The 13,560-nt window shown below is 44.6% G+C and overlaps 3 protein-coding genes across 11 annotated transcripts in view; 1 reads left to right on the top strand and 2 right to left on the bottom strand.

The window, feature by feature from the left end:
• Window positions 1-672, top strand: part of LOC126991228 (voltage-gated potassium channel subunit beta-2-like) — a 40,216-nt gene extending 39,544 nt beyond the window's left edge. For all 9 annotated transcript variants that reach the window (XM_050850017.1, XM_050850018.1, XM_050850019.1 and 6 more), the window contains 2 exons: window positions 127-294; window positions 418-672. In XM_050850017.1, coding sequence (XP_050705974.1) covers window positions 127-228 — 102 coding nt within the window. In that variant the 3' untranslated portion in view covers window positions 229-294; window positions 418-672. The remainder of the gene's footprint in view (window positions 1-126; window positions 295-417) is intronic.
• A 776-nt stretch (window positions 673-1,448) lies between these two features.
• Window positions 1,449-7,798, bottom strand: LOC126991227 (UDP-glucuronosyltransferase 2C1-like). The gene is made up of 11 exons (XM_050850010.1): window positions 7,510-7,798; window positions 7,249-7,383; window positions 7,062-7,146; window positions 6,442-6,886; window positions 6,284-6,353; window positions 5,827-5,964; window positions 5,462-5,723; window positions 2,839-2,976; window positions 2,467-2,548; window positions 2,141-2,248; window positions 1,449-1,949 (listed from the first exon to the last, which is right to left on the bottom strand). The coding sequence occupies exons 1-11, from the start codon at window positions 7,567-7,569 to the stop codon at window positions 1,772-1,774; spliced, it is 1,701 nt and encodes a 566-aa protein (XP_050705967.1). The 5' UTR covers window positions 7,570-7,798; the 3' UTR covers window positions 1,449-1,771.
• A 534-nt stretch (window positions 7,799-8,332) lies between these two features.
• Window positions 8,333-12,770, bottom strand: LOC126991226 (muscle M-line assembly protein unc-89-like). Its single transcript, XM_050850008.1, has 2 exons — window positions 12,636-12,770; window positions 8,333-10,846 (listed from the first exon to the last, which is right to left on the bottom strand). The coding sequence occupies exon 2, from the start codon at window positions 10,838-10,840 to the stop codon at window positions 8,528-8,530; it is 2,313 nt and encodes a 770-aa protein (XP_050705965.1). The 5' UTR covers window positions 10,841-10,846; window positions 12,636-12,770; the 3' UTR covers window positions 8,333-8,527.
• Between the last annotated feature and the right edge of the window lie 790 nt (window positions 12,771-13,560).

Genomic DNA, 13,560 nt, shown 5'->3' with positions numbered 1-13,560 from the left:
CCCACACGATCTATCTCTAACCTCCAATCCAGCGCACACGAACTCTCTCTCTCTCTCTCTAACCCCCTCTCTCTCTAACCCCCCCTCTCTCTAACCCCCTCCCTCTCTCTCTCTCTCTCTACCAAGGTCGCCAGCCGTCTGAAACCTGAACAGCTGACGGAGATGGAGCGAATACTGGATAACAAGCCCGTTCGCCCACCAACTGTGTCCACCCTGGCGCAGAGATGACAGGAATTGGCAAGCATGAGCGGTGGACCCAGTTCCATACCCGGGGACGAAGAGGAGGAGCTGGAGGTAGGTGGAGGAGGAGGAGGAGGAGCAGGAGGAGGAGGTTGTTGTTAGTGAGGGAAGATTATTGGAGGAGGAGGAGGAGGAGGAGGAGGAAGAGTAATTTATGTTTATTTTTTTGTATTTCAGGAGAGCGTAAGCGGCAAGACGCCATTCTGTTCCATCATGTAAACGACTACTTCTACTACTACTACTACTACTACTACTACTACTACTACTACTACTACTACTATTACTATTACTACTACTACTACTACTACTACTATTGCTACTACTACTACTACTACTACTACTACTACTACTGCTACTACTACTACTACGACTATTCTCTCTCTCTCTCTCTCTCTCTCTCTCTCTCTCTCTCTCTCTCTCTCTCTCTCTCTCTTAACACTTACGTCATTCTCCTCCTCCTCTTCTTCTTCAATCCACAACAGAAGCAACTAATCAAATATAACATTGAAACAAACTCAGTAAACAAGCCATTAGAGTCTTTAAGTAACTCCCTAATCACTTAACCACTTAGAAACCACTTCGAACACGTGGTTAAGTAGAGACCAGAGCACAGAACACAACCTCCCCCTGTCACATTTCACAAGGCACTGAAGAGGACGTTGGAATTCGAAGAGCGCGCCGCCGCCCGCCACACTGGGTCCTGATGATGATGATGATGATGATCCCCACCCCCTAGAAGGCTTGTTTGTGTTTCTCCAACGGGATCACTAATACCTTGAACCTAGTCACCCGTCGTTATTTACTTCGTTATTTCGTAGTTACGCATCGTTCTAAGGGCCGTTGGTTCGTTGTAAGAGGACGATGGTTCCCTTAGCGTGTTCCTTGACCCTCTATAGCGAAGTTTTTTCCTTTAGAATTAGAGAAAATAGTTAAAATATGAAGGTTTTTGAGGATTTTGAGGATACTGTTTGGTCCAGAATGAGTGAGTGTGTGTGTGTGTGTGTGTGATTCTATGTAATTTATGTAATCTACGACATATATAATCTCTACTTCCACTCTTTCCATATATATAACTATAAGTATAATTCACTATATCCTCTATATATGTAATTCATAAGGCCGTTAAACTTGTTAAAACGTTCAATTTATTACGATTACTACAATTATATATATAAACAATTACATATATATATAATTATACACTATGATAGATTTGATCATTTATTATATATTGCATGGAGTAATTAAGTGCCTATATTAACACCACACAAAATAATAATAATAATAATAATAATAATAATAATAATAATAATAATAATAATAATAATGATTTTTTCCTCGATTCTTGAAATAAAAAGTTCAAAAAATGTGTTTGTTTTGATTTATCCTCCTCCTCCTCTTCTTCCTCCTCCTCTTCCTCCTCTTCTTCTTCCTCCTCCTCCTCCTCCTCCTCCTCCTCCTCCTCTTCCTCCTCCGTCTCCACTTCTATTCCTCCTCCGTCTCCACTTCTATTCCTCCTCCGTCTCCACTTCTATTCCTCCTTCTTCTTCTTCTCAGTCTTCTCCGTATTCCAAATTCTCATTGCAACCAAAACAACTCCATATATGACACCAGCCCCCAGTGACGTCACCAAAATCAAGATGGCGGCGATGACGTCACCGTTGCTCTGGACCAATAGGGAGAGGCCGTGGGTCTGGCGCCTTCGGAACCTGCAAAAAGTAGTATAAGTAGTAGTAGTAGTAGTAGTGGTAGTAGGTGGATGGTAGTAGTATTGCTTGTAGGGTGTGGAATTGTGGGTTTAAAAGGATGCTGAGTCTCGTAGTAACAGCAATAGTAGTAGTAGTAGTAGTAGTAATAGTAGTAGTAGTAGTAGTAGTAGTAGTAGTAGTAGTAGTAGTACCTCCAGGGGCGTCGTAGTAGTTTCCTAATCGTGTATAGAACGTGATCAGCAGCAGGTAGAGGCGAATCCAAGTGCTCCTCTGCAAGTTCTCTCCCTCGCGCTCTGAAACTGTAGTAGCAGAATTAAGTAGTAGTAGTAGTAGTAGTAGTAGTAGTAGTAGTAGTAGTTTGTAGGTTATTGGGTCACGAATAGTAGGTTTAAAAAGGTCCTAAATTCAGTAGTAATAGTAATAGTAGTCACAGATGCATAGTAGTAGTAGTAGTAGTAGTAGTAGTAGTAGTAGTAGTAGTAGTAGTAGTAGTAGTAGTAGTAGTAGTAGTAATTACCTTCGGATAGTCGTAAGGTTCCTGATGGCTTCCCGGATAGTCGAAATAGTCACTTCAGCGGCTGGGACTACAATGGCCAGACCTGTAGTAGTAGTAGTAGTAGTAGTAGTAGTAGTAGTAGTAGTAGTAGTAGTAGTAGTAGTAGGAGAAGGAGGAGGAGGAGGAAGACTGTGTATATCAAATTAAATCTCTCTCTCTCTCTCTCTCTCTCTCTCTCTCTCTCTCTCTCTCTCTCTCTCTCTCTCTCTCTCTCTCTCTCTCAAGACTGAAATTCTCTCCTAAAATATATAAAAAAAATAAAAAATCTCTCTCTCTCTCTCTCTCTCTCTCTCTCTCTCTCTCTCTCTCTCTCTCTCTCTCTCTCTCACCCACCTTTATCAGCCAACCTGTCACCCGTCACCCGCTGGTCATCCGTCATGGGCACACAGAGGAGCGGGGACCCATAGGCCACGGCAAGACCCGCCTCGGGGAACCCACAGAGGGAGACCAGAACCCTGTGGCGTGGGTGACCTGTGGGGGGGGGCGTGGGTGAATGGTAGGGGATGGGTGGTAGTAGTTGTGGTTGTAGGGTGTTGAATACTAGGTTAAAGGGTGTTCTAAATCGCGTGGTGGTAGTGGGAAGTGTCCTGGTTGCGTTGTGGTAGTAGTGGTAGTAGTGGTAGTGAGTGGGTGGTAGAAGTAGGCGTTGTAGGGTGTTCAGTACTAGGTTAAAGGGTGTTCTGAATCGTGTGGTGGTAGTGGGAAGTGTCCTGGTTGCGTTGTAGTAGTGGTAGTAGTAGTGGTAGTGGGTGGGTCGTAGAAGTAGGCGTTGTAGGGTGTTCAGTACTAGGTTAAAGGGTGTTCTGAATCGCGTGGTGGTAGTGGGAAGTGTCCTGGTTGCGTTGTAGTAGTGGTGGTAGTAGTGGTAGTGAGTGGGTGGTAGAAGTAAGCGTTGTAGGGTGTTCAGTACTAGGTTAAAGGGTGTTCTAAATCGTGTAGTGGTAGTGGGAAGTGTCCTGGTTGCGTTGTGGTAGTGGTGGTAGTAGTGGTAGTGAGTGGGTGGTAGAAGTAGGCGTTGTAGGGTGTTCAGTACTAGGTTAAAGGGTGTTCTAAATCGCGTGGTGGTAGTGGGAAGTGTCCTGGTTGCGCTGTAGTAGTGGTAGTAGTGGTAGTGAGTGGGTCGTAGAAGTAGGGGTTGTAGGGTGTTCAGTATTAGGTTAAAGGGTGTTCTAAATCGCGTGGTGGTAGTGGGAAGTGTCCTGGTTGCGTTGTAGTAGTGGTAGTAGTAGTGGTAGTGGGTGGGTCGTAGAAGTAGGCGTTGTAGGGTGTTGAATACTAGGTTAAAGGGTGTTCTAAATCGCGTGGTGATAGTGGGAAGTGTCGTGGTTGCGTTGTAGTGGTGGTAGTGGTGGTGGTAGTAGTGGTAGTGAGTGGGTCGTAGAAGTAGGCGTTGTAGGGTGTTCAGTACTAGGTTAAAGTGTGTTCTAAATCGCGTGGTGATAGTGGGAAGTGTCCTGGTTGCGTTGTAGTGGTGGTAGTGGTAGTGGTAGTAGTGGTAGTGAGTGGGTCGTAGATGTAGACGTTGTAGGGTGTTGAATACTAGGTTAAAGTGTGTTCTAAATCGCGTGGTGATAGTGGGAAGTGTCCTGGTTGCGTTGTAGTGGTGGTAGTGGTAGTGGTAGTAGTGGTAGTGAGTGGGTCGTAGATGTAGACGTTGTAGGGTGTTGAATACTAGGTTAAAGTGTGTTCTAAATCGCGTGGTGATAGTGGGAAGTGTCCTGGTTGCGTTGTAGTGGTGGTAGTAGTAGTGGTAGTAGAGGTAGGAGGTGGGTTTTAGAAGTTGTGGTTGTAGGGTGTTGAATACTAGGTTAAAGGGTGTTCTAAATCGCGTGGTGGTAGTGGGAAGTGTCGTGGTTGCGTTGTGGTAGTGGTAGTGGTGGTAGTGGTAGTGAGTGGGTCGTAGAAGTAGGCGTTGTAGGGTGTTCAGTACTAGGTTAAAGTGTGTTCTAAATCGCGTGGTGATAGTGGGAAGTGTCCTGGTTGCGTTGTAGTGGTGGTAGGGGTAGTGGTAGTAGTGGTAGTGAGTGGGTCGTAGAAGTAGGCGTTGTATGGTGTGGAATACTAGGTTAAAGTGTGTTCTAAATCGCGTGGTGATAGTGGGAAGTGTCCTGGTTGCGTTGTAGTAGTGGTAGTAGTGGTAGTAAGTGGGTTATAGAAGTTGTGGTTGTAGGGTGTTCAGTACTAGGTTAAAGGGTGTTCTAAATCGCGTGGTGGTAGTGGGAAGTGTCCTGGTTGCGTTGTAGTAGTGGTAGTAGGTGAGTTTTATAAGTTGTGGTTGTAGGGTGTTCAGTACTAGGTTAAAGGGTGTTCTAAATCGCGTGGTGGTAGTGGGAAGTGTCCTGGTTGCGTTGTAGTGGTAGTAGTAGTGGTAGTAGTGGTAGCAGGTGGGTTTTAGAAGTTGTGGTTGTAGGGTGTTCAGTACTAGGTTAAAGGGTGTTCTAAATCGCGTGGTGGTAGTGGGAAGTGTCCTGGTTGCGTTGTAGTAGTGGTAGTAGTAGTGGTAGTGGAAGGGTCGTAGAAGTAGGGGTTGTAGGGTGTTCAGTATTAGGTTAAAGGGTATTCTAAGTCGCGTGGTGGTAGTGGGAAGTGTCCTGGTTGCGTTGTAGTAGTGGTAGTAGTAGTGGTAGTAGAGGTATAGCAGGTGGGTCGTAGAAGTAGGCGTTGTATGGTGTTGAATACTAGGTTGAAGTGTGTTCTAAATCGCGTGGTGGTAGTGGGAAGAGTCCTGGTTGCGTTGTAGTAGTGGTAGTAGTGGTATTAGTAGAGGTAGCAGGTGGGTTTTAGAAGTTGTGGTTGTAGGGTGTTCAATACGAAGTTAAAGTGTGTCCTAATTATCGTACTAGCAATAATAAGCGTCATAATTCTCATCTAAGTCCCAAAACACGTAAAAATACCAATAATTACAAAATTCATAACCGTAAACAAAGCCTCGACCAATCACAAGCCAGCTACATACCAAGGAGCGATCTGATTGGTAGTTCCTCCTTCTGGACCAAGATGGCGGACGTCCTCCCCGCCGGCGCCCCTCCTCCTGAGTTATGCCCCTTCCCCACGCCCCCCCGCGCCTTCCCCACGCCCCGCCATATCACCGTGAAGGGCGTGGCGGACAGCGCGGTCAGTATAGCGTCCTGAGCCTCCGCGCCGACCCATAATTCCGCCATTTTGAGGCTGACCAAGATTGCTCCATTGCGATTAGCTTGAAGGGGGCCGAGGATGTCCTGATGATGATGATGAGAAACGATCATGAGTGTCACTTTGTTTGCGTTGGTTGTACGGGGTTACTATTCCGTGCATACTACTACTATTACTATTACTACTGACCTTGTCTAGCTCCGGGTCGTCCCCCCAGCGCGCCCCGGCCATGGAGGTCACGAATGGGGTCACGGGAAGGTCAGGGTCAATCAGCCAATCATATGCTACCACAACCGCGCCCACTCGAGAATAGAGCTCGCTGATTGGCTGGCAAATAAAGGGGGGGGGTATTACTACTACTACTACTACTACTACTACTACTATGCATTTTAGACTATTCCTACTATCGCCATGGGATTTAGAAGTGTCTTAAACCTATAATTCAATATCCTAGAACCCCTACTACTATCAACCACTACTACTACTACTACTACTACTACTACTACTATGCATTTTAGACTATTCCTACTATCGCCATGGGATTTAGAAGTGTCTTAAACCTATGATTCAATATCCTAGAACACCTACTACTATCAACCACTACCATCCCTACTACTACTACTACTACTACTACTACTACTTATACCTTGAAAGTGCCTGCTGGTAGTGACGTCATCAGCGGTTCGGCCCACAAGGAGTTCATCTTCCTTAAGTAACTGGAATTATATTATTATTAGTAGTACTATTATTGCTACTACTACTACTACTACTACTACTACTACTACTACTACTACTATTACTTACGCATAGAAATCCCATATATTCCAAACTCTCTCAATGAATCCAAACTCCCGGGAGATATTTCGCATCGGGACTGCTGATACGGCCAATGAGGGGACGAGGTCAAGATGGTACCACGTCCACCATGACCCCGTGGGAGAGGTCACGAGGCCGACGACAGGGAGGTCAAGGTCAGCCGCCAGGGTCAGGGTGCAGAGGTCATGGAAGTGCAGCGGGGTCAGGATGATTTTCGCACGGCGTGAAATCTCTCCCTTAATAGCGTCTGTGTTCGGGAGCATTTGTTTACATGCCAAGCGGGTTGATGACGTCACGACCTCCTCATAGATTGCTGGGTTCTGATTGGCTGGCGGATTGACTCCCTCGTTCTGATTGGCTGGCTCATCGGCTCCCTCGCTCTGATTGGCTGGCTCGCTGTCCCTTGCTGTTATGACGTCAAATAGTCCGTGTTCTGCAAAATAGTCGTGATAGTAGTAGTAGTAATAGTAGTAGGGGTGGAATTTGTAGTAGTCTAGCAGTATATATATGGGGTACATAGCTTAATATATGATAGTAGTAACAGTAGTAGTTGTAGTAGTAGTAGTAGTAGTAGTAGTAGTAGTAATAGTAGTAGTAGTAATAGTTACCTCGTAGGCTGGGGACTATATAATTCCTCTGGCCGGCGGTAGAAGCGTACAAATAGTCTTCAATGGCTACCGGTATATCAAAAACCTGTAAGTACAAAAATATGACTATTCTAACTATCACCACGGAATTTAGAACTATCTTTAACCTACTATTCGACACCCCACAAGGCCTACTTCGACTACTCACCTCACTACTAGGCCTACTTATAATGCCTCCATAAGTAACCAGGGTCACGTGATGTCCCGCCCAGGATAGCAGGGAGGAGAGTGATGACGTCATTGCTCTTTCCTCCGCGCCCCCGAGAGAGAAGATTACCACGCCCTGGAGGAGGAGGAGGAGGAAGAGGAGGAGGAGGGATTTTATAAGTGTGTGTGTGTGTGTGTGTGTGTGTGTGTGTGTGTGTGTGTGTGTGTGTGTCTCCCTCTCTCTCTCTCTCTCTCTACTTACCTCTTTGTCGCCCTTGCAAAGAACGGAGATAAGTACCAAAAGTGTAACCCTCCCAATCATTGTTAAGTATAAGTAGTAGTAGTTGTAGTGACAGGGGTGGATTTAAGTAAGTGAGGTTGTTGGGTGTGGAATACTGGGTTAAAAAGTGTTCTAAGTAGCGTGGTGATAGTGTTAAGTGTCTATTTGTAGTAGTAGTAGTAGTAGTAGTAGTAGTAGTAGTAGTAGTAGTAGTAGTAGTAGTAGTAGTAGTAATAGTAGTAGTAGTAGTAGACGTGTGATCACTTTGAAGTCTAAGATAGGACTGAGAGAGAGAGAGAGAGAGAGAGAGAGAGAGAGAGAGAGAGAGAGAGAGAGAGAAAATGGATAATCTGGCAACTTAAAGGAGTGTCTGGTTCTGCACTTAAGTCTCTCTCTCTCTCTCTCTCTCTCTCTCTCAGGATAAAAAAAAACATCAACAACATTCTCATTTATTTCCTTCCTTTTCAATAATAATAATAATAATAATAATAATAATAATAATAATAATAATAATAATAATAATAATAATAATAATAATAATAATAATAATAATAATAATAATAATGATACAACATAATAATAATAATAATAATACAATAATAATAATAATAATAATAATAATAATAATAATAATAATAATAATAATAATAATAATAATAATAATAATAATAATAATAATAATAATAATAATAATAATAATAATAATGAGACAACATTTTATAAGTAATCTCGTAAGTAACTTAAGCCTCCATACAAGTAGTGGTAGTAGTAGTAGTAGTAGTAGTAGTAGTAGTAGTAGTAGTAGTAGTAATAATAGTAATAATAATAATAATACTATTTTAAACAATCTCTCTCTCTCTAAACATATGTATCAAATCTCTCTCTCTCTCTCTCTCTCTCTCTCTCTCTCTCTCTCTAAACACATGTATTATCAAATTTCTCTCTCTCTCTCTCTCTCTCTCTCTCTCTCTCTCTCTCTCTCTCTCTCTCTCTCTCTCCCCTACCTCCCCCACCTCTGTTCACATCCAGCATAGGCCTCCATAACCTTGCCCAGCCCAAAATAGGCTTCCGATAGGCCTAGGAAGTGAATCTCAGTAGCCCTAAGCCCCCATGGAGGATATCCCAGGGTACTATTGCCCCCTAGGGATATCAGGACTTCAGGGTCGGGGAAATCTGGGGATAGGATTCGGGATATGACAGGGATGGATATGGGAGGGATAGGTCGGGCTAGGGTAGGTATGGAGGGGTCTAGGGTAAATTTGTTGGGTGTTAGGGTAAGTTTGGTGGGGTCTAGGGTAAGTTTGGAATGGTCTAGGGTAAGTTTGGAAGGCTCTAGGGTAATTTTGGAATGGTCTAGGGTAAGTTTGGTGGGGTCTACGGTAAGTTTGGAAGGCTCTAGGGTAATTTTGGGGTAGGCCAAGGTAGGAATGTAGTGAGTTTCCCTAAATTTGGGGTCATCCGGGGTAGCTGTCAGGGTCGCTAGGGTAGGAATGGGTGAAAATTCCCTATATTCTGGTTGAGTGTCTGGGTGAGAAATTTCCCTAGATTTGGGGTCTAGGGAAAGATTCTCAGAAGTTTCCCTAAGAGTGTGGGAGTGAGTGCTTGCGTTGGGGGAATCTGGGGTGAAATTTTGTGAAGTTTCCCCAGATTTTGAAAGTTCCAGGGCAGGGGTGTCGGAAAGTTCCCCTAAACTTTCAGAAATTACCCTAGAATTGGATAGGCCTAAGATTTCACTGGAGTTTTCCCGAGAAGGTTTTTGAGTGTCAGAATTTTCCACGGAATTTTCAGGAGTTTTCACCGTGGAATTTTCAGGAATTTTCACCGTGGAATTTTCAGGAATCTCCACTGTGGAATTTTCAGGAATCTCCACCATGGAATTTTCAGGAATCTTCACCATGGAATTTTCAGGAATCTTCACCATGGAATTTTCAGGAGTTTTCACTGTGGAGTTTTCAGGAATTTTCACAGCGGAATTTTCAGAGCTTTCCACACCAACATTTTTTAAGCGTTTTCTGAGCCCAGGCACCAAACTTTCACTTCCGGAACTTTCAGACACGAGGAAGTTTTCGGAATTTTCAGGATTTTCGGCCCAGAGGTGAAAATTTCTGGCGTGGTCTCGAGCGAGCTTTTCCGCTGCCGTTGAAAGTCGCTGCCGGCCATCTTGAACGCCCAGAAATTTTATCTCCACGATGGGCCGGGCATCAGAATTTTCAGGAGAATTTTCGAGCGAGTGATCAGATTTTTCAGGTGATTTTTCTGGATTTTCAGCAGAAGTTTTAGATTCTCCAGACTTTTCAGGAGAATTTTCGAGCGAGTGATCAGATTTCTCAGGTGATTTTTCTGGATTTTCAGCAGAAGTTTTAGATTCTCCAGACTTTTCAGGAGACTTTTCACTTTTTCTGGACGTATTTCGACTATTTTCAGAACTTTCACCAGAGATTTCAGGAGATTTTTCAGAACCTTCAGATTTTGCGGTACTAGAATTTTCCGGTAAATTTTCACACTCTCGCTCAATCTCTCGCTCTAATCCCTCCTCTCTCTCTCCCTCCCTCTCTCTGAAGCAGTAAGCACCTCCAGCCACATTCCGTAGCTCAGTCAATACTTCACCTTCCCGGCGCAAAAATTCACCGAAGGCATCGTAAACAGACACATATTTGACCCCATAGCTCGCCGCCTGGGCTATCAGCGACGCGACGAGGGCCACGCTGGGACTCGGCTGGCCTAGGACGACCCCCAGGTGCCGCGGGGTCTTGGCCAGCCCCTTCGTATAGACGGCAGAGGAGGTTTTGTTTGGGGTAGCGTACCAGCGGGTTTTGAGTATTCTTATGAAGTCGCGTTGATAAGCTGTGACGTAGCGGACAGACTGACGGATCGATGACCAAACCGCGAGTACCCAGAGCTGCAGCAGGGATCCGGGCACCTCCCAATCCGCCGGCGTCTCCCTCGGATCACTGCCCTGGCCCCCAGAGGTCATATCGTCAGCCGCACTTTCGTTACCCCGATCCGTTTTAAAAATATTACCCACACTTGAAGCCACGTAGCGCCAAAACCAACGGATCACGGACCAAACCGAGGACACCCATAGCTGCGGGAAGGATCCATGCACCACAGGATCGGAGGCCGTCCCCCTCGGATCAGTAATATGGCCCCCAGAGGTCGATTTGTAGAGGGCACTTTTGGATATCTTGTCGATCGTCGAGTGCCAGATTGTCGTGAGAAGGTGCCAAGTTGAAACGACATTCTGTGCCAGGCTGTAGAGGAAGTGGCTGACAAAGTAGAGCAGCTGGAAGACTGGTAGTAGTAGTAGCTCCATGGTGACCTGTAAGTAGAAGTAGTAGTAGTTGTAGTAGTAGTAGTAGTAATAGTATCTGCAATCCTAACTGCGTCTGACGTGACTTAAAAAATATTTGAGTTATCCTTTTGGCATTTTTTAGGATTTTGAGCAAGAGAAAGAGAGCGAATTTGAGAGAGAAGGAGCGAGAGGGATAGAGCGAGGGCCACACCAAATCTGAGTGAGGTAGAGCGAGCGGTTTTAGAGATAGAGCGAGTTTTGTGCGAGGACGTGATTGAAAAAATGTCAACTTTGAAAATACTTGAGTTAACCTTTTTGCATTTTTAAGGATGTTGAGTGAGAGAAAGAGAGCGAGATTGAGAGAGAAGGAGCGAGAGGGATAGAGCGAGGGCCACGGCGAGGACCCCCCACACACACACACACACAGCTGTGGCTTGGAAATTGTAAACAGAAAGGGCTGACCGATAGATGTTTTCATTCATGTCCTTGCACAAAACTCGCTCTATCTCTAAAACCGCTCGCTCTACCTCTCTCAAATCTGGTGTGGCCCTCGCTCTATCTCTCTCGCTCCTTCTCTCTCAGTCTCGCTCTCTTTCTCTTCCTCAAAATCCTAGAAAATGCAAAAAGGAAAACTCAAATATTCTTAAAGTCAACATTTTTTCAGTCACGGCCTCGCACAAAACTCGCTCTATCTCTAAAACCGCTCGCTCTACCTCTCTCAGATTTGGTGTGGCCCTCGCTCAATCTCTCTCGCTCCTTATCGCTCTCTTTCTCTTCCTCAAAATCCTAGAAAATGCAAAAAGGATAACTCAAATATTCCTAAAGTCAACATTTTTTCAGTCACGGCCTCGCACAAAACTCGCTCTATCTCTAAAACCGCTCGCTCTACCTCTCTCAGATTTGGTGTGGCCCTCGCTCAATCTCTCTCGCTCCTTCTCTCTCAAATTCGCTCTCTTTCTCTCGCTCAAAATCCTTAAAAATGCCAAACTTGTAACTTGATTTCCGGCTGGTAGTTCACCGTCAACCCAATCATGGTACCTCACCACATCAACCCAAGACCATCCACAGATGTTTCCTAGTGATACTCTTGACTATCTCTATGTAGAAAGACTATGATAGTTTAAATAGTACCATGGTAGTGGATAGTATGTGTCTGAAATGGGTCGCTAAACGAGAGAGAGAGAGAGAGAGAGAGAGAGAGAGAGAGAGAGAGAGAGAGAGAGAGAGAGAGAGAGAGAGAGAGAGAGAGAGAGAGAGAGAGAGAGAGAGAGAGAGAGAGAGGAGGAAGAGGAGGAAGAAGAAGAGGAGGAGGAAGAGGAAGAAGAAGGGAGGAGGAGGAGGAAGAGGAGGTGGAAGAGGAAGAAGAGGAAGAAGGAGAAGAAGAAGAAGAAGAGGAGAGGAAGAAGAGGAAGAGGAAAAGGAAGAAGAAGGAGGAAGAAGAGGAAGAAAAAGAGGAGGAGGAGGAGGAGGAAGAAGAAGAAGAAGAGGAGAGGAAGAAGAGGAAGAGGAAAAGGAAGAAGAAGGAGGAAGAAGAGGAAGAAAAAGAGGAGGAGGAAGAGGAGGAAGAGGAAGAGGAGGAGGAAGGAGGAGGAGGAGGAGAAAGAGGAAGAGGAAGAAGAAGAGGAAGAAGAGGAAGAAAAAGAGGAGGAGGAGGAGGAGGAGGAGGAGGAAGAAGAAGAGGAGGAGGAAGAGGAAGGGATCTCTCAACCCATCCATCTCGCCACCCCGCCACCCTTTCTCACCCTTATTTCACCCTTTCCAGCCCTTTTTTCACCCTTTTTATCGACTCAAATTAAAGACAAAAGCTTATTCTCACCTTAGCGCGTCTCCCTAATGGCCGCGACGCCGTAGAGGTGAAAATATCGGCTTAAATAAGAGAGGAATGGACCTTATGGCGGTACCTGGTCTCGGTCTTGGCCTCGGCTCCTTGCTGATGTAAACAAAAGTGTCACGTGATAAAAGTGTCGTACTCGCCGCCTTATTTTTATGTATTTTTAAGCTTAACAAAACCCCCCTGCACATATAAAGGTAGTTAATGGAGTATATTATCACAGCCATATTATTCCGTTTAATTTAGATGGCGTAGAAGAGCTAGTGAATGGTTTTAAAGCCGTATTTATTCTCGAACTTTTTTGTTAATTATCGCACATTTACATCTCGGTCGCTGCTATGTCTTGGTCCTAGTCTTGGTCTCGGGTCTTGCTGATGTAAACAATGGCCGCTTTTGAGTCATGCATTAAATATTCGGTTTTTATTTATTTTTCGAGTGTTAGAAACCACAGATTTTGAAGGCGTTATTTTTCCTGTATTTTGGGTTTTGTTTTCTATATTAATTGGTTTCTATGGTTTCGTTTGCGGTTTCTAGTTGTCAAAATAAGCGTTCATTGGTGCCGTTTATTTTTTCCAAGCTTGACGGATCATATGATTGGTCCACGTGAGAGAGAGAGAGAGAGAGAGAGAGAGAGAGAGAGAGAGAGAGAGAGAGATTAAAAAAAGAGAAAGTAAGAAAGATGAAGAAGAAGAAGAAGAAGAAGGAGAGAAAAAAAAATTACATAGATTTACATAGAAAATCAGACCACGTACACAGAGAGAGAGAGAGAGAGAGAGAGAGAGAGAGAGAGAGAGAGAGAGAGAGAGAGAGAGAGAGAGAAAAATTACATAGATTTATAGAAAATCAGACCACGTACACAGAGAGAGAGAGAGAGAGAGAGAGAGAGAGAGAGAGAGAGAGAGAGAGAGAG

Source organism: Eriocheir sinensis, unplaced genomic scaffold (genome assembly GCF_024679095.1).
Source record: "Eriocheir sinensis breed Jianghai 21 unplaced genomic scaffold, ASM2467909v1 Scaffold252, whole genome shotgun sequence".
NCBI lineage: Eukaryota > Metazoa > Arthropoda > Malacostraca > Decapoda > Varunidae > Eriocheir > Eriocheir sinensis.
Note: the sequence above shows the minus strand (reverse complement) of the source record. Positions and strands in the feature narration are given on the sequence as shown.

Bases quoted from the DNA above. Each gene is read 5' to 3' on its own strand.
- LOC126991227 (XM_050850010.1), bottom strand. From the start codon at position 7,569: ATGATTGGGAGGGTTACACTTTTGGTACTTATCTCCGTTCTTTGCAAG. The intron at 7,147-7,248 runs GTGAGTAGTCGA...TTGTACTTACAG, and splicing joins TAAGTAGGCCTAGTAGTGAG to GTTTTTGATATACCGGTAGC. The intron at 6,887-7,061 runs GTAACTATTACT...ACTATTTTGCAG, and splicing joins TATAGTCCCCAGCCTACGAG to AACACGGACTATTTGACGTC.
- LOC126991226 (XM_050850008.1), bottom strand. From the start codon at position 10,840: ATGGAGCTACTACTACTACCAGTCTTCCAGCTGCTCTACTTTGTCAGC.